This window comes from Xiphias gladius, chromosome 4, assembly GCF_016859285.1.
Source record: "Xiphias gladius isolate SHS-SW01 ecotype Sanya breed wild chromosome 4, ASM1685928v1, whole genome shotgun sequence".
Taxonomy (NCBI): Eukaryota; Metazoa; Chordata; class Actinopteri; order Istiophoriformes; family Xiphiidae; genus Xiphias; species Xiphias gladius.
The window spans coordinates 16,973,091-16,992,760 of NC_053403.1; the positions used below are offsets into that span (position 1 = coordinate 16,973,091).

Below are 19,670 nucleotides of genomic sequence, written 5' to 3' on the forward strand. Positions count from 1 at the left end.
TCATACTTCTTTAAATGCTGTCTTTTCAAGGTATTTTGGGTTCTTCCTCAGAGATGAGTATGGGTGCCAACTGCTGTAATCACAAGCACACCAGTCACATGACGCAACTGACGCCCTGGAGATATTTGGAAAAGGGTAGAGACAGGATGGGGAGAGCTGCAGAGATACAAGAGCAGTGTATGAAAGGAAAATGAAAGGAAAAAAAGGGGGGGGGGGGCAGTAGGGCACAGGATTGTGCGAAAGAAGATATATAAATATAGGTTCTAACCAGCCAAGTGTCTCTGGCAAGACACTGCAGCTCCTAGTCCCAGGCAAAGCACACTAAGTGATAGAGAAAGTAATTAAGAGAAGGCTGTTCAAGTAGATAGGCCTGTAAAGGAGATTTGAAGAGGGGAACTGATTGTGCATGTCTGATTCCAGCTCTTCAGAGAGTTCTCAGCCCCAAGGCTTAGCTTTCAAAGGACCGTCTCTCTCCCCGTCTATCTCTCAATCTCTTTCTCCGTGACATATAGTTACAAACAAATTATCATTAATTTTTTTCTTTTCTGTTTTTATTCTTTATTCCTTCCATAGAAAACTCACATATGTTCATGGTAGTTGAATGTAGGACAGACGAGAAAGCAAGAGGTGTCAGCATCTCACTCACCGTACAGTTTTACAGAACATCTATCTCTAGTGACCCACCTCTGAGTACATGGACCTCTTTGAGGACATGATAGAGCAACACTGCCACCTAGGATGAACGAAACCATCCTGTAGATAAACTTTGACTGAAATAAAGTCTGTTGAGGTCTAACTTGCGTTGCACGATTTACATGTCATATCCAACTGGCAAGTTCATTTTTCATTGTTATAAATATTAAACAGCCTTGAAATAAATTTTAAAAATCCAAAAACATTCACCAGATATTTATTCTTTCCATTTACAGAAAAAGATAACAATATTCCCAGGGGAAGTAAGTACACTTTGCAGCGGTAGGGACACTGACAGGCATATCCGTGATGAGGGACGATCCTTGAGGTCTTTCTGCCTCCGAACCCCTTGAGTTATTGCACCTTCAGCCTCAACTGGAAACCCCTCCTTCCCAGAATCCATCACTTCTCTCTGTTCATTTAGTCCATCATCCAAGGCCAAAACCACACCACGCATACTGACCAAGTATGGGTCTTTGGACTGTCGAAAACCTTGAATTACTACAATGATTTTGTCAGAAACAGTGCTAATACTTGAGGGCAGTTTCCTCTGTTGCTGTCTGTGCTGTAATCATGTAATTCCACTCGATGCAAACCATGATTTTAAATAAACTGACTGTGGCCTGTATTATACTTTAGTCTGAAAATAATGCATAGGTACAGCAGTCAAATACAGTAAGTGGAAAAGTGAAAAGTACAGTGTCCCTCTGGAAAGTCGTGGAGAAGAGTACTGAGTCTAACAGTCTGGATATTGCTCAAGAAGACATCACAAACTTGTACTTCACAGGATGAAGAGGTAAACTGCTAAGGAAAGGAAACTGAACTACTGGCGACATCTACTGGAGAAACTGCAGTGATGTTGTAAGAGGGAAAAAAATGTAATATATCCAAATAAATCCTCAAAACGGCGTCCTCTGCTGGTAAAAAATAAATAACTCCACAGATCTTTGGTTTGCAGTTAGTTAACCTTTACGTTCAGCAATGTCCTAAATCGCCTCTGATGTTTTCCTTGTGGAGTAAATTTCACAGTTTAAAGTAGTTCAACATACTGCATCAGGTTTTAACACAAATCCCATTCCAAATGATATAAAATCAAATTAAAATTGTGTGAAGAGCGGTTTTATATAAAGTCATCTTTCGAGAGAACTGAACTCAATCACGTGTCTCTCTTCGCCAATAATCTAATCATCTTGCTCAGTAAAATCCTGAAATCCTGTATAAGGAACAGACAATACATTTGTTTCAAATACCAAAAAATCATGATTTTTATCTTAATTTTCATTTCATAATGTGTCGAGTTTCCTTGCTTTTCTTATTATAATCTTGTGTTGCTTGCAGTTCAGGAGATTTTGTTCCCATTCTTGATTTTTTTTATATTAAGTCCTGCAGTTACAACAGAAGGAAAATGCAAAAACAAAACGACTGAAGAAGGAAAATGAGTTGATTCAAATGGAAAGTAAATGACAGGAACGTATAGGCCCTGGTGTCTGAAAAAACTGCTTCTGTCATGCGATACACCACTGTCGTAAAACGTTTCTGTCTGCTGTTGCAATGGCGTTTGCTGCGACAGCACTTTGCGGCAGCGGGGAAACCGAGGAGAAAGCAGTGACAAACGTCGCCACCGGATACGTTATCGCCTCAATAACCCTCGGATTTATGTAATATTCGGTGAACTAACTTATTTATTGCTTGTATATCCCTTCGCCTTGTGGATGAGATTGTGTTCGACGTTTTCCAAGCGTGAATCTCCACCTTAATGCGGTGGGATGGCCACAGTGCCGCCTGGGCCTAGTAGCGCACTGCCTGCATCCCCGGCCGAAATTTCTCCCTTCCCTGGGGCTGGGAGCGCGGAGCCGGCGGGGGTAGACGGAGAGCCGGCCTGCCACAGGGCGGACTGTGTACCCGCCGGTACAGGGAAGAAGTCGCAGTCGGTAAGCGAAGTGAAAAGGTCGGTAAAGAAGAAGCAGAAAAACATGCTAGCGCGACCTAGCCCGGCGGCGCTGCACCTTAAAATGCAAGCCCGAGAGCAGCAGCAGCTAAACGGCTTGGCCAGCCCTTCAGCGGACGCTAACAGCCACCAACACACAGGAAACCGACCTGACAACCCAAGACCGTCCGTGGACAACTTTGACAGCAGCAGCAGCGGCAGCAGTGAGGGGGTTCCGGCTGCTAGAAACAATAGTGAGCATTGCCAACACGAAGGCCACAGCCCCTTCTCCAAAAACGGCAGTCACTCTCCCCTGGTTAACAATAGCGTGAACGGAATGCCGGGTTTCACAAGAACTGAGGCGGCCCACAGCCATGCCGGGGACGAAGGGAAAGAGGAGTTTGACCACACGGAGCCGCCGAGACCGCCGAGCGACGAGCCGCCGGATGCTGCCGGGCCCTGCGGAGAGGACAGCCTCGATGACACGGAGGAGCAGCCGCCGCCGCCAGCCGCAGAGCTAGCCCGGCTCGAGCTGAACAGCTCTCCCGGCCGAGCGGAAGAGGAGAGTCACGGCATCCGATATGTCCGCTACGAGTCCGAGCTGCAGATGCCGTGGATTATGAGATTGATCACCAAGGACTTGTCTGAGCCTTATTCAATTTATACGTACAGGTACTTCATCCACAACTGGCCGCAGCTCTGCTTTCTGGTGAGTATGACACTGAAACACTCTATATGTAAAGAAAATGCGTGTATTCACTCTTTAACTTTGTTCATCCAGTCAAAATATAGTGTGAGCTACCATCCTGTTACAGGGACTTTGGTAACGTGAATTTGCATAGCATTATTTGGGTTGGGTGTGACCACATGCTCATAGCTTTCAATCACCTGTCAGTGTGTCTCAAAGGCAGTCAGACATAGTGCTGATATGTACTGAAGACAAACAAAGTAAGCACACACATGTAAATGTCTCACTGCCAGCACATTGGTTGGGAGTTTGTACAGCCCTAGTTTATGTCTTGACAAGGTACAACAACCACTTTTCCACAACAGATCCTTGTAAATAGTTATCAAATGAAGAAAAGTTCAGCTGACATGACAGTATTCATCACTGATGTTAGGGTCTTTTGTCCACTCATCTGTGTAGAGGAATGTAGGCACAGTGTTCTATATCCCTTACTTTTCAGTTTTAGTAGAGAGTAATATTCTTCAAATAGGTGTTTCCTCTGGCACCTACAGTATCCATTCAGGGTTTTGTACTTTGAAAAACACTGTCCTTTTTTTTTTTTTTCATTTATCCTCTGAGCCTCAAGGTCATAAACTTCCCAGTTCCAGTGTGTCTGGTATGCCGCATTGACATAAGAGGAAGCTGCATGAAATAAAGGTCAGAGGTCAGCTCAGAGAGCTGGCAGAACTGTCAGGTTGACAAGGACTGCAGAAGAACTGTTGCTAGGCCCTCAGAGGCCACCCCAATAGACACTCAGAGGACTAACTTGTGTGTGTGTGTGTGTGTGTGTGTGTGTGTGTGTGTGTGTGTGTGTGTGTGTGTGTGTGTGTGTGTGTGTGTCAGGCTATGGTGGAACAGGAGTGTGTTGGAGCCATTGTATGTAAGCTTGACATGCACAAGAAGATGTTCCGTCGTGGCTACATTGCTATGCTGGCCGTGGATTCAAAACACAGAAGGAAAAGCATTGGTGAGTCTGTCCTCTCATAATACAATGTATAGACCAAGTGCCTTCTTTGACAACCAAATCTCTTTATGCAAAAATGCTATATTCAGATAATAAATACATTGTGTGCTGATGTGTAACACTATGCCTTAAACTTAAGTGACTTTCTTTAAGTTGTGCCGTACTTAGACCATCAAACGTCAGGCTAGGTTATTTTCTTAAAAAGTCTTTGTGTTTTGTTTAATTGCGTGCCGTCAGTGACTTCCACTCCTATTTCAGGTACTAATCTGGTGAAGAAGGCCATCTATGCCATGGTGGAGGGTGACTGTGATGAGGTAAAATACAAAGACCAATTAGCCCTGGAGGATGGCTCAATCAATTCACGTCGTCCTTTTTCAAACCAGATTATAATACACCCAGAGAATAATTAACTCTTTGATTAAAGTCTAAATCACACTGAATGTATGTGTTTGTGCAACTGTGCACAGCCTTTATGGCTGACATTGGCACACATTTGCAAGCTGTGTGCCAGCTTCCTCCATCATGATATTAACATATGCAATAGAGGACAGTCTAACATTTATTAGACCGTACATGAGAAGAAGAATTCCTAGAAAATACAGATAAATACAGTACATAAAATGACAACACATTGGAAAATGGTTAAAATAAACCATATCTGTACTTTTAGCATTTGGTTCTTTTTTGTTATTTTATGTTTGTGTTGACCCAACTCCAGTGTTACTGAATATCTTTTCCTCACAGTTAGCCTTAATGCCTCAAGATCGAATGTTTGATTTTCAATTCAGTTTCATTCAATTCAGTTTTATTTATATAGCGTCCAGTCATAACATAAGTTATCTCATAGCGATTTTCTTGTAGAGCAGGTCCAGACCATACCAGGCCACCACTGGTTTATAGCTTTGTTGGTGCTCTCAAGCACCTTTAACTTGTAGACTACCAAATTCAGTTTGTCTTATGAGTTTGATTTCCTAACTGCTTTGCTTGTAAATCTTTAAATTCCTTTCAACAGCCGACTTGTACAGCTTAGATACTGACCTTCCTTGAATGCACCAACAAAAAGAAGCTTACTAAACTATCCCTTCTTGCAACTGCATTACTATGTAATAAAAACATATCTTTCATTGTAATGGATCACCTGTCTCAAGCATGTCTATCAAGTTCTGTCATTATACAGTATTAAATCACAGTGGATTTTTGTTATCGCTACTTAACTTGACTTAAGGATATACTTGAATACTGGGACTTAATTGTTGGCGTTTGGGGGTTTTGGGGTTTGTTTTTTTTCACATTGATTAAAGAGTCTTTCAGTTGGTCTTTGTTATAAAAAAAAAAAAAAAAAAAATATTTGTTACACCTATCATGATTAAGTGTTTTTCCACAAAATCTTTTTTAACACAATATTTTTTTACAGGCAGTACATGATTTGTATGTAAAGACATACTCCAACAGTTAGGGAAGTTTTCATATTTGCCAACTTATTTTATTTAGAGGATAAATTTCAGTGTCGTATTTTAAACACAGCTGTTAGCATACTTAGTTAGCCTACCTTATCATAAAGACTGGAAGCAGGTAAAAACAGCTAGCCCTAGCTACCTCAAAGATTACATTACAGTAACTTAAAAAATGTCTTGTTTAAGCTTTCTATGTGTGTATTTACCCATGTAGAAATAAAACATGAGACACTGTGATTTAATGAGCAGCTAGCTTAGTAACTAGCTTCAGTAACTGACCAACAACAACTGAGCCCTCTTGGAAGTATTGGTGGCTAGCTTGTTAGCTAACAAGATATCAACATGTAACTAAGACAGATTTAGTGTTGTGGGAAGGAATTTTTTTTGTTTACAGAAGCTAGCTCTCAAGTGCTTAGCCTAGCATAAGGCTATTGCTATCACTATATTAATTTTATATTAATAGCCTCAAACGTGCTAAATTAGTGTCAGGGTCCACAAACAGACCAGAACAAGCATAAGCTTTTTTGCAACAGTCCAGAAAAAGCTGTGAATCTTACATGAGTCAGTCTGCCAATTTACAAAACAAAGCCCTGACATGTCCATCTGTGTGTCCCCAGGTTGTATTGGAGACTGAGATCACCAACAAGTCAGCCCTGAAGCTGTACGAGAACTTAGGTTTTGTCAGAGACAAGCGGCTGTTCAGATACTACCTGAACGGAGTGGACGCGCTGCGGCTCAAACTGTGGCTTCGCTAAAGGAAAGAAGAGGGGACGGGGGAGGACTGGACAGCGGGTGCTGTTCACCTCCTACACTATCAGCTTGACAGCCTCAGCTCTTCCCTGGTCATTTCACTCTTATATACAAAAACACACATATTCACTTACACACACACACACACACACAAACACACACACACCCCTGTGTAAAACCATAAGGGGTATGGACATAGGTATGCATAGACATGCAGACACATCCACTTTTTGTCCTTGACTTCTGAACAACTGTTGTTTAGGCAGAAACAGACTGAAATCCCACCTGATGTTTTCATGAAGGGGCCCCTCATACTTTCTGTGATGAGGAAGGGGCGAGTCAGGGCGGTCTCTGGGATGACCTTGACTTGGGACTGGATGACCTTTTGACCTTCAGTCTTGTATGCCACATCGACCAGGACGGGAGGTGTGAGGCAGCTCAGGTGAGGACGTGCGTTGTCCAAACCCAAGGGGACACGGCACCACACCAAATCCTTCTGCAGAAAACAGGACAAAACAGAACAAGACTTAAAGAAAACGGCGTGAAACAAGGAAGCGGGGCGGTAAAAACAGACTGGGAAGAAAATATTTGTGGAGTTTATTTTTGTGTTTCTTTTTTAACCTTGTAAGTTGGACAGGGGATGGAACAAGCTATAGTATGACTGCGTGTTTGTACCGCCTCTTTTTTTTGTGTGTATGTGGCGTGGTTGGTTTCAATGTGAGCAAGCGTTAGGTCTGTGTGACTGTGTGAGCGTATGTGAGGTATGAATTGTGTGTACTGTTGTATGTCTTCTTTTCCCATGCTGTCCAGTGGGCACAGCAGCTCCCTGCTGCTGTCTCATCACCTGCCTCAGCCTCCAGGACTGAAGCCTGTAAAGATATGCATGCATTTATTTTAACGTGAGTGCGGGAAAAAGCGTGAAGAGCGCGTGTTGATTAACCCAGTCCGAGGCTAACCCTCCAACCCCTTCCTCTGTTTAGTAGAAGCATGTTGGTGCAGAGCAGTTGATCGAAACAAATCACTCCATTAGCACCTCAAACCTTGCCCACCCGGTGGATCATTGTCCTTCACTAAATCTCTCATCATCTAACCCTGACAGAGTTTGGGTGAGGAGTTTATTTTTATCTACCTATTTTTGCAGATCAGAACTTGTTTTCCCCAAATGCACTGCCAGCCGCTTTAAAATTCCCAAAAAGGAGAAAATTGAGTCTTTCAAGACATTTCTTGCCAATGATGGTGCAGTTAAACTTTTCCTAGCCATCTCGGTTTACTCTTTTATATTAAATGTCATATTATTTCTCCTCATTGCAAGTGCCACTCAATCCATCAGAACTCTCAGCCACGACTGCAGTGATCTGCCCACTAACAGCGACGCACCGCAGCCTTGGCCCGCTTCTGGTCTGCCCTCGGCACCAGACTGGAGGCAAAGTGTTACATATGCTGGAATCCTGGTTGAGTATGCTGTTTTTGTGTGTGTCTGTTTATCTCTTAATTAAAAAAAGGAAAATAGACAAGTATTCTTAGCAGATTATATTTTATTCTTTGGTTCGCTTTCAGTTTATTTAGATATACTACTATACACCTATATAACCTCACTCTGCCGTAAGCGGCTGAGTCCACAATACACTTCCCAGGTGCCCTAACGCAATGCACAACCAACTTGCTAACATTTTAAGATCTCCAGCCCTTGAACACGCCATAGATGCACCCGGATGTCTCAATCGACACTAATTATGGCAAAGAAAGGTTGCTTTAGCCACTTTTGTTTTTTTTCTTAAAAGTAAAATGAACAAAGGTTAGATGCACTTCTTTGGAAATTGCTGCAGTGTGTGTATGTCTACGTATGAATGTGTCTGTGTGTGTGTCCTATTATTTTGATAACGGTGTGGATCTGTTCTGATAGACTTTTATTTCTCTACTTTCAGAGGCCCCCGCACAGGAAAATCAGAGCCTTTATGGTGCTGTGCTTTGTTCCAGCCTAATGAGGACAACAGGACTTGTTAGTAATTGGAAGGAACAAAAGCGCATGTTTTGTTTTTTGTTTTGTTTTTTTGTTGTTTTTTTTGTTTTAACTTTCCATGATTCGTGTTAGTGCTCAATGTTATACAGAAGGCAAAAGACAGAGTAGCTCATAGTTAAGGGGAGAATAAACCTTAAATCAGCTCTGATTTTTTTTTTCTTTCTTTTTTCAAAGTCAAATTGGAAAACAACCGACATAACAGGTTGTAAATGCAATTTTTGTTTACAAGTAGCATTTCAAATTATGCAATTGGACATCTGTGTACTTTTATCTTGCCTACTATATTCAAATTAGCGAGCACTCTAAGACACTGCCATGTGGCACAACTGAAAATTACAGTACAATCTGCTACAAATACCGACTATAGAACAAACAAAAGTCTCCAGCTTTACATGTTTTAATGGTTTAAGGACAGATGAGCTAGTCTCTAAATGACACTACAAGACCTTGTTCATGTTTTGGGTTTATTTCCCCTTTCGGCTGAGAGATTTCATCCCAGGAGCCCAGGACTGGAAGGGAGAGTAGATGTTTACAGAGATGCCACCCACATAAAAGCCTGTGTATGTAAGTTTGTGTCTGTGTGCATTTGGAACAATGGATCAGATCACCTTTTTTTTTTTTTTCTTGTTTTTTTTTTCCTTTCCTTCAGATTTATATACGAGTGTTGTTCTATTCATTGGATATATTGAGAGCTTTTTTTGGGGGGGGGGTCATCTGTTAGGAAAGGGAGTGATTTGTGTTGATTTATCAGATTCAAGTTTTATTTTTAATTTCTGTGCTACTTTAGCCCATCCAGAGATGTAACAAGAATGATGAGCATACGAAAACGATCTAGACCCTGAAACCCAATTATTATCTCTGCTGCTCATCATACACTGTTTAGATTTCTGTTATTAACCTGTTCAAACTCCTCCTGATTTATTCTTTACACTTGTTTCCCCATTCTTTTGTGTCACTGTCCAGGCCTTTTCTTCTATTACTCTGACTACTGATGGGTGAACAGACTGGATGGGTTACACCATAACAAATTAACCCAACTTGTTCTTTCAAACCAGCTGTCAGCATAAAGAGGTGTTTTAGATTTTGAAGGAAGAGGGTCTGTTTTTTTTTTGTTTGTTTGTTTGTTTTTTAATCCTGTGAAATTTTGGCAGTTCCATTAGTTATTTGGGCATTACAGCCTGCCACAATGAGCCAAAGGGCTCTGTTAGATCATCACAGACCGAAGGGCTTCGTCATCAATATCAGTTTGTAGCCAGGGCTTGTGGTGTTGCATAGTTTTGCCCAGCTCTCCCTGACAATGACTGCTCTGCATTTGGAATCAGTTTTGCCTTGACATGCCAGTTCAGTGTTCAGATGTCAGGAGCAGTTTTTTCCCTCATCCTGGACAGCCACTGTGCTATCCAGGTTGCTTATTCTAACAATCCCAGCCCCACTTCTCTGTCCTCAGCCAAGGGGACATCTGCCATTCATTTAATCTATTTACAACTATAAATTTCCCCCAGAAAGCAGTTTGTTGGTCAGATAATTAACATTTGTATTGGTAGTCCTACTGCACCACAAAATGCAACGGTCCCCACAACCAACCAGCCGACCACAGGGGCTTCCTGCAGTCTTTTCAGGGCGGCCAGCACTGCCTCAACCGCCATCCATGAAGTGTGCAAAGGGGAGAGCAAAAGGTTTTTTTGCATGTCAGATTTCTGTTTCCCCTGTTCCTCTTCCCTGTCCCCTCTCTTGGTTTTGATCTGGAAATGTCCGATAGCTTTTATTTAATGTGGAAAAAGAACACAGAAATAAATTATTTGATTTTTGTAATGCTGTAAACTGGGTTATCTTGTCTGCTGTCTGTCTTTTTTTTTTCAGTTCAAATCATTTACACTTTGAGATTATAAAATGTATTATAAGACAGAGTCATAATAAGACATCAAAAAGAATTGTTTATTTGATCACATCGTGTTTCATATCTACATAAAGAGACAAAAGTGTCACTATTTTACATCACACTTATCCTAAAACAGTATTATTGCATACGAACAGGCAGTTGTACATTAAGCAGATCACATGGCTCATGAAGTTACAGAAAATATATTTTCTGTGAACAAAAGACAAAACCTTGTGTCAAAGTCATTGGTGTTACAAACATGGCGCAAATGACTAGTATTATTTATATTTCTTGCATCTTTTCTGGACTACACCACAGTATAAGTTTTCTATTAAATGATAACTCTTATTTTATTTTAAAAAGTAGGGACTCTCTGACGACATCTCATTCCATCTCAGCAATGTGACATTGGGGCTAAACTTGTTGGGCAATGCGTCTTCTTTATCTGCCTTTGTCTGGACCAGATTAACACACACAAAAGCCACTTTTGTGCAAAATGAGCTGGTTTTAAAAAAAAATCTCTGACTTGTCAAAATATCAACTTCTGCCTCAGTGTCTCCATGTTTGTACTTTTCCAATGCCAACAGAAAGAAATAGTTCCTTCAATAGAAAAAAGGCTGCAATGGGTCTGTGTATGAATATATGTCATGCACTTAGATGAAAGAACCATTTTGCAAATGGCAAAAGAATGAGTTCATCAGAGTTATACTGTACATCAAAATCTGTTTTATTCAACATACTTTTAGGATGGTAGTACTTCGTATGTGCCTCTCACAGTAACATTTATGAAAAAATGACTTTGAATAAAACATTTACATTTCTGCAAAATTCACATTTAAACTAAGCATTAATTCAATTGATTTGTATGTGAAGGTTTCCAAAATGTGTGTAAATCTTTTAAGGTGTAGTTTAGCATTTTGGGAAACAAGTTTATTTGCTTTTTGCAGAGAGTTAGCTCAAAAGACCGATATCACTCTCACATCTGTTTGGAAATTATGAAGCTCATATAACAGCCAGGAGACGCTTAGTTTATCTTATCTTGGTTTAGTTTAGCTTATCTTATTTAAGCTTAGTTTAGCTTAACATAAACTCTGGAAATAAGCAACACAGGTAGCCTGGCTCTGTTTGATTGTAACAAAATCCACCTACCAGCACCTCTAAAGCTCAAAAATTTAAACATTACATTGTGCTTGTAACTAACTGCACATAATCCCCTATAAATGGTGAATTATTATTTTTACACTTTTTTGTAGAGATTCAAAAACTGAGCTATGTACATGTTTATTAGTGAGCTTCAAAGGTGCTGGTAGGCAGGTTTCAGCACATTTGGACACAACCAGGATAGCTAGCCTTATGCTAAATTAAGCTAGCTAATTAAGTCAGCTACATATACAGTAGATATATTTACATTGTTTATGTAATATAACTCTTCTACAGCCCTTTTATGGCTTGTCAGAAAACCTGCTGGTCCACACCACTTTCCCCCTCCACTCCACAAAGCCAAAACCTCTATTTACCAGCAACACTTTCATCCAGCCTATACCCTGCTATTGCATTTTATTTTTACGAGCAGCAAGATTATTATTTATTTTATTTTTTTTTATTTCAAAGTGCATCATACCAGCCCTGCCAAGCCATCAGAGTCAACATCACCTGACAACATTCACAGAAATGCTCATATTGGTACTCTTAGAGAGGGTGTGGGAGGATACAAAGCTGACCTTTGTGCAGCCTGTGCAATCTGTGCCCTATACTCAGTCACAGTCTGTGGATCAGATGAGTCATAGCCAAACAGCCGAGGGTGATTGGAGATGCGGTAGTCATAGCGATGGTGATGTAGGCTCCGAGTCCCCATTACAGGAGCATTGGCCGTTGGTCACCGACAAAAGGAGCCCAAAACAGTTTCATCAGAATTCATCCTCGGAGCTGTCAGCCAGCAGCATGGCCTGGTCCTGACGGCTAGTGCCAGGCTCTCGAGGTTGCTGGGGAGAAAATAAACGTCATGCTCAACTTGATGCATTTGAGATTTGACAATAAATGACAAAAGGACCTGTTGCATGCATTGTGACTACAAGACCAGTTGTCTGTAACAAGTGAAACAAAAGGGAGTAATAAAAGTAGCGTATTGACCTCTGGCTGTCTGACCTTCCTCCTCTGGTGTTTAAAGCTGTTCCTCCTCTTGCGGTGGATCATCCTGATGCTATAGAGGGCGCCGACAATTAGCAGGGCCCCTGTTATGCCGATGCCTACGGGGGCCAACATCCCAGACACATAACCCGCCTGCCGAAAGTGGAAACACAGAGGTCAAAATTGAGCAGAGTAGTAAGCATATCTAATCCAGGTAAATCCAATTAATATCTTTTATAAATCATAAAAATATTGGTGATTAATTTCCTGATGAAAAACGATGACTTACACTGCCTTTAGCGAATAAGACTGCTGTAATTCTATGTTTTTGTCACTGTCAACAAATCTCATGAAAAGAATTAGTTAGTTTGTCTCTCAGTACCTCCGGACTTCGATTTGTAACTATGACGATGTAAATCTTTAAAACACATTACATGCACATATTTCAATTTTTAAAAAGACTAATTTCTTAAAAGAGCTGGGCACTGTAGTTTTTAGCAATTTTTACCTAAACAGGAATAAATGGTTCATCTGTTATGGACTATTTTCAGCCATGGATTAATACACATTTGGTGCCCTAGTGAGTATTTATGATAGCAGGATGGTGTATGTGGAATTGACTCAAAATAAACTACCATTCCCATGTTTATGATACTGAAGGAATGTGTCACCTATTATAATAGTGTAGCTCACTGATGTGTTTGTAACCATTTTTGGAAAACACTGACGCTTTGCAGCACTGAGGAATAAGATATATCAGTTAGTTAGTAAGATATTAATATTGCCAGGTTTATCCTTGATGTCATTTAGTGAAGGAGTGAAGAGAAGTGACATTTTTTGATGGACAGCAAAGACTTTTGACGGACAGCAGGGGGCAGTCTCACCTTTTCTCTGATCAGCTCTACCCAGCTCCGCACTGGAAGAAAAAGGCCACAGATTTAGCAGGGCAACATACGTGAAGATTCTTTTTGTGTCTTTTACAGTTAGTAGTTTAACATTTTTTTGTGAGGTCTGGTAGTTTTTAAGACGGCAACAAGGAATTGAATAAGCATTAAATACGTGCTATTATGTTCCAAGGCTGATTAAAAAATGGTTTAGAAACCCTGTTTTCATACTTAGCCCCTGGTTGCGCTGAACCCAGACAGGAGGAGGAGGGATGAGGCTGTATGGCGGCTGTGTTGAGGATGTTTTAGGTGTGTCTGGCATGCTCTCCTCGCTATCTTCTTCCACCGATTCCTCAGAGTTCTCATCCTCTTCATCCTCATCTGGCTCCTCTGTGTGGAACAAAATTATCCACTCAGCCGCCAAGAAGAATGGGTCACATTTATGACTGAAATTTTTTTTTTAAAACGTAAAATGGCAATTTTGAATTAAATTGTTTTGCCCTGGGTAATAAAACTCGTCTTACCCTCAGAGTTCATCTCTTCTAACCCTGATATAGATTTGTGCACAGGCTGATGGGCTGCCATGGTAACTGCTATCATTGCATGCTGGAGGGATGAAAGGGAGGGGCCAATGGTGGCCAAGTTCTCTTCCAGGTTTAGTGTCCTCACAGCAACTACTTGTCCCAAATCACATACCACAGGGAGAAAGAAATAATAGTGGAGGTTTGTAGACATTTTAATATTTCATCATTTCATCATTTCAACAGGTAAAAGGTTGAATCTAAGTACAAGGTGCCTTATTTAACTTTTGTTGAATTTAGAAATCCATTTGTTGTATCTCAGCAGTTCAGACACAAATTCACAAATGCATCTACAAGTATGCATCTACATATATCATGCGAACTATAACCTCATTATACAAATCACCTTTAAGTGTTGAAATATTTTAGATTAAAGCATGTGTTTTTCCTGCTGTCTGTGTAGCCATTGGTGCAGGCTCATGTCAAAGTCCAGTGAAAAATAAACTATTTAATTTAGTCAGGTGTTTTTAGTTGAATTACAATATCCTAATGAGGTAAAGTGAATGAAAGCATGGACTGACGTCATTTAAGAAATTTAAAACTCAAAAGCCAAGGAGCACGTTATATTGGACAAATCAAAACAACAACAAACAATAAAAAAGAAATTTAAAACTCAAATGCCAAGGAGCACGCTATGTTGGATAAATCAAAACAACAACAAACAATAAGTAAACATGGACATAATGAAATGTGTAAAGAGAATGTTAAATCCCCGACAACGAAGCCAGAAATGTCTTCCCACCACCAACCAAGAAACCAAGTTCAGTTTAGTGCCAAAGCTGCCTGGAAGGAAAAAATGCTTTCATCAAAATGAATGATACTTTTTTAAGTATACTGCATGAAGTGCTTTACTTACCGGAAAAATTGCACTGCGCCATCATGTAGCATTTCACTACCAAAACTGGATTTTACATGTGTGTTCTCATGCAGCTTTAGTATACAGTACGTTTGAAGCTATGCACATGGTGTGCTTTTGAAAATTTTTGGCAGTAACATGAAGTACATGTGATATGTAGGAAATAGGCTAAATCATGCAAAACAGCAGTATGGTACAGAGCATCATGTTGACTTTGAGATTCATTCGTTCATTCTGGTCCAGCCACAGCACCTCTCTTTTACCTCTCTCAGAACGATCCTCCTGCTCAGTTCCGGCTTGCCACTGTGAAACCGACGGAACTGAGGTGCCGATTGGTTCCAGGAGCTCGCCTCCAGACGTCTGCCAAGGTGACGTCCAGTCTGGCATCAGCAGGGGTGGGGCATGTGAGGGACCGTTGCTGTCTGTCTCCACGGTGACCAGCTGGTCCAGGTCCACCTCTGACAGAGGCATTCCTCCGGTCGCCGTGGCAACAGGAGGCCGAACGCTGCCGGGCACCGGTGTGACTACTGCTGTTGCTGCTGCAGCCCCCTCTGGTGTGACATCTTCAAAAGGCTCAAAGATGAGAGGGAGAGCCTCTGATGACATGGTGCCCTCTGTGGCTTCATCCTGAGACAGTGGGACCACAGTGTCCACTGCAATTTGTGTTAACACAAACACAGAGGCAAAATGAAGGTCATGATATATAGCATGACAAATTAATTTCCAAAGGGCAGAATAGTTCAGACCTTCTGGTAAAAGTCAGTGAAATACTGCAGCCAGTGAGTAAACTAGGGCAAATGAAGAATGACAAGTCGAGGTTCTTGAAGTTTCTTTACACCCAACTGTGCTGACAACTAGAATGAAAAATGTATTTAAAGTTTTTTAATGCAAAGCAGCAACTGTGTTTAGTCTATAGCTTATTTAACATTTATGACAGAATGCAGCTTTTTGAAACAGCTACCTCTTTGGACATGCACTTTTCTCATTAAAGGCACTTGTGCTCTCTCAGAGCTGAGTTCACAGTGCAGCTAAGACACAATGAAAGGAGGATTGGAAAAATGGTTCTTTTTAGATAAGAGGCTACCACACAGGGGGCTGTCAAAAGAGAAACTCTTACTGCATATCTCTCAGGCCTTTCCTTAAGTCCAAAGCATTTCTAAAGTAGGCTGCAAAATGCTTATAAAGACTGCAATCCTTTTATATAATGCCACTTTGGGAATTTATTTTTTCTTTTTTGTCAGCTTCCTTTTCTGTTGGGAAGGAAGCTTCATCAAACAGACAATCCTCATCGGACAGCAGGAACACATATTGGCTCAGACAGACTCCTTTAATCCATTTCCCTCTCCTGCCTGAGTGAATAATAACCTGCTTGGTTCTTTACAATAGTCTGGATTGGGAGTGTGAAGAGTGGGAAAGAAGGAGAGGAGGTTTGGGGGGGAGGGGTTGAATCCTCCAAAGGCTTGTATAACATACCCTGCCACCAGCTTTTTGCTGGCAGTTGTGTGTTCTCTTTTCAGACTCGAGTCAGGAATAGAAAGTAATTAGACTACCATATCCCAGCTGGGGTTCAAAGTGGAGCGTGGCGCCTTCTTTGCCAATCATCAAAGGCAATCTCTGCCACTAGACGTGTTGTTTTCATTACTGCCGTTCTTTTTAATGAAGCCTCCTGAAACCCTACAAAATCCAGCAGGTCGCAAAATATGGCTTGTGGAAGGAATTCTTATAGGGTAACAATGACTGCAGAGCATCACCTGACACCACTTTGAGGGCACTCTGTGGCTGTTACGTTTGCAGATGTGCAATTAATGACCAATAAGGGATTAGAGAAAATTGTGCCCCAATAAAAACCCATACATGTCCATTTTCAATCAACATTAAATATGCATTTCTAACTTTGCTGACTTACCTCCACCAGGTCTCGCTGCCTCAGTCCACAGGCTTTCTGGTCCATCCTCTCTGGACATGAGGTTTGGTCCGATGTCAGGTAACAAGGGGTCAGGGAGTGATTGTATTGTAGCTCCATCATGGCCCCAAATTGTCAAAGGGGTGGAGGTCTGAGGGGAGACAAAGACCAAAGGAGGAATGGGACTGTGGGAAGTCAGTCTCTGGATCCATGCTGAAGGGTTTGGAGGTTCTGTAAAGGATGGCAAGCTTGTTTCTGGGTCTTTATCCTGGAGGGAATCCCCTCCACCAGGGAGTCTTGTTCTATCAACTCCACCTTGGTTGTTCTTTTGGCTGTATGAAGTCTCCAGCTGTGGTGGTATTGTAGAGGAGGCCAGAAATCCACCTGGAGTCAATCTTGAAGTACTCATATCTATGTCCAGCTGCTTTTTCCCACCTGTAGAAGCTGAGTTATGCTCACTGATGACAGCTTTGTCATCCTCAGCACTCTCTGATTCCACAGACAGCACTGAAGCTGCCTCCGACTGTCTTTTAGCATCTCCCATCTCAGATGAGCTCCCGACCTTCCTTACTTTGCTCCTTTGGCTCCATGCCTCCCCGCCAGCCTCACTCGCCCCAGATCTTCCATTGAGGCTGTCCGCATTTTCTGTCTGTGCCGCTGGAGCTATCCCTTGAGGTCGTCCATGTGGGCCAGCCCCTCCTCCTGCACCTTCATTCAATATCAGGCCGGTCCCATGTTGTGTATCAGAGGGATTAGACTTCACATCCGTGGTGTGTGTTGAGCTGACAGTTTTTACTGGGCTGGCACACTCCCCATCACAGCCGCTGTCCTGCGTGGGAGTGAATTTTGGGAGGTGGACTGGGGTTCCATAGACACAAAGACAGGTCCCAGCCAGGAGGAGGCGATGGAGAGTCCCAGACATCAGCATCTCTGTCTCGTCTCAGTGCCTGCTGAGAGTGGATGTAAAAGACAAATGCTAATAGGTTTAACTGAGGTCTGAACAGTCCCTGCATGTAACTTCTATGCTTTGTCACTCAGCAGACGTGTGGACAGAGTGACAAAGCAGAGGTGGAGGTGCCTGGGAAGGAAGATTTGGTGACAAGGCACATTACAAAGGTGTGCAACTGCAGATTAAAGGGCTGTAATGCAGAATATATTTCATTTGAGAATTTCATATGGTCTGTGATAACCGCAGGGGATTAACTCTGCATTTGAACCTGCTTTTTGAATGATTCGGATGAAATTCCTTTTCATTTAAGACTCTTCTGTTCATTTTGCATAGACAGAGAGAAGTGCTTGGGCGCGCGCGCACACGCATAGAGGGGGAGTGACAAACAGAGAGAGAGAGAGAAAGAGTGGGAATCTGACACAGCAATCCTTAGCATCCATCCGCACTTCACCTATAAATAGCACCAGGTTTTCTATCCTCTAGGATCCTCTACAGATGGATTCATGAATGTTAGATTTTTTACATCACACATATCTGCATCTCTCTGAAAACAGGGCAATGTGCATACGGGCTACAGACATGACTAAATTAGCATATTAAATCGGATTAAAAACAACTCTGTGTGGCGCATTCGTTGCTTCACATGATCTGATAGCAATTATCCCCTAATCATCAATCACTACTGTGGAAGATGAAGAGCAAAGACACGTCTGGTGTGAACAGGGTGTCACCCTTTCATATTGCCGGAGCCAGACAAGCGTCTGAGAGAAATCATCTTGAAGCCCTGATGATGCACAGTCGAACAATTTCACAATACAACCCAGTTTTTTTGTTTTGTTTGTTTGTTTGTTTGGTTTTTTTTGCCTGCGCACCTCCCCTGTGATCAGCACAGTTTAATACACCCAGTAGCCAGTATGCTCGTGCAGTCCACCACCTGACAACATAATCGCTCGAGCATTTGGACTGAAAACAAATTCACACTGCGGCGTTGACTCACGTTTCTCCAATCTGACTGCACAGAATTACCACACTTGAGCTAATCATAGCCGTACAGAGACTATAATACACCCCCACCATCCCCCTGTCATATTCAGGCACTGAGAGCGAAATATACATGGTAACAATTGAAGTATAGCTAAAAATGGCTAAAAAATTAAACTGCCTTTACCTTCCGGAGTTCATGTTCATTGTTGTGCCTGGAGGACGCAGAGCTTCTCTTGCAATGTAAAAAAAAACAAAACAAAAAAAACAACAACACAAAAACGAAAAAATCCCACCCCCCCCCAAAAGAAACAAACAAACAAACAAAAAACAATGCAGTTCGTATGGATACAAATTTGAAGCAAGCTGAAGGAGAGGCTTGTTGTTTTGCAGCTCAGCGTCACTGACTAGAAGTGGGTCTTCTCTACGTGTGTCCGCCTGCTTCTCAAGTGCTGCCACCAAATGCTTCAGATCTGCAGGATTTATATATATATATATATATATATATATATATATATATATATATATATATATATATATATATAAAGACTTTAGAATCTGATTAATGATCCAAGTGTAGCCAGATCCAGTAGATCCCCAGTGCATCTATTCCTCGTTGTGTAAGCAGTTCCTTTTTCGTCTGCTCTGCCTGCTTTTATAGTTTTTTTCATCATCTTCCCCAAAGGGTCACATCAGGCTCCTGGTGGTGCTGAACGGAAAGTTCCTCAACCTCAAGTCAAAGGTCACCTGCTCCTCACAGAGACCAGGGAGAACAGAGAGGGTTATGATAGTTTTTCTAAAATATCTTTCACCAGAACTGGCAGTTTCTTATTCTGTAACCTTAAGATAATATTATATAAAACATATTTAAAACATTTTAAATCAATTGTTGCCACATAATACTATTTACTATTGTTAATGGTCCATTATCTACATATTGTATATAGTGCATAATGGCTTACTGCTTGAGACTCT

The 19,670-nt window shown here is 41.6% G+C and overlaps 2 protein-coding genes across 5 annotated transcripts; one reads left to right on the plus strand and one right to left on the minus strand.

Moving 5' to 3' along the window:
* Positions 1-2,230: 2,230 nt before the first annotated feature.
* On the plus strand, positions 2,231-10,977 carry naa30 (N-alpha-acetyltransferase 30, NatC catalytic subunit). 3 transcript variants are annotated; one of them, XR_005707310.1, is made up of 5 exons: positions 2,231-3,329; positions 4,191-4,314; positions 4,570-4,625; positions 6,383-7,966; positions 8,441-10,977. XR_005707310.1 is itself a non-coding variant. In XM_040125017.1 (4 exons), the coding sequence occupies exons 1-4, from the start codon at positions 2,460-2,462 to the stop codon at positions 6,518-6,520; spliced, it is 1,188 nt and encodes a 395-aa protein (XP_039980951.1). In that variant the 5' UTR covers positions 2,231-2,459; the 3' UTR covers positions 6,521-10,977. The 3 variants fall into 3 exon arrangements, 2 of the variants coding, with proteins under 2 accessions (XP_039980951.1, XP_039980952.1); XM_040125017.1 differs by having other exon boundaries at positions 6,383-10,977; XM_040125018.1 differs by lacking the exons at positions 6,383-7,966; positions 8,441-10,977 and adding an exon at positions 5,324-5,490.
* LOC120788839 lies at positions 10,525-19,114 on the minus strand. Of its 2 annotated transcripts, none has more exons than XM_040125014.1 (8): positions 18,883-19,114; positions 16,769-17,715; positions 15,126-15,515; positions 13,950-14,099; positions 13,657-13,815; positions 13,426-13,457; positions 12,545-12,694; positions 10,525-12,396 (listed from the first exon to the last, which is right to left on the minus strand). In XM_040125014.1, exons 2-8 carry the CDS (start codon positions 17,691-17,693, stop codon positions 12,322-12,324), a joined length of 1,881 nt encoding a protein of 626 aa, XP_039980948.1. In that variant the 5' UTR covers positions 17,694-17,715; positions 18,883-19,114; the 3' UTR covers positions 10,525-12,321. The 2 variants fall into 2 exon arrangements, with proteins under 2 accessions (XP_039980948.1, XP_039980949.1); XM_040125015.1 differs by lacking the exon at positions 18,883-19,114 and adding an exon at positions 18,712-18,760.
* Between the last annotated feature and the right edge of the window lie 556 nt (positions 19,115-19,670).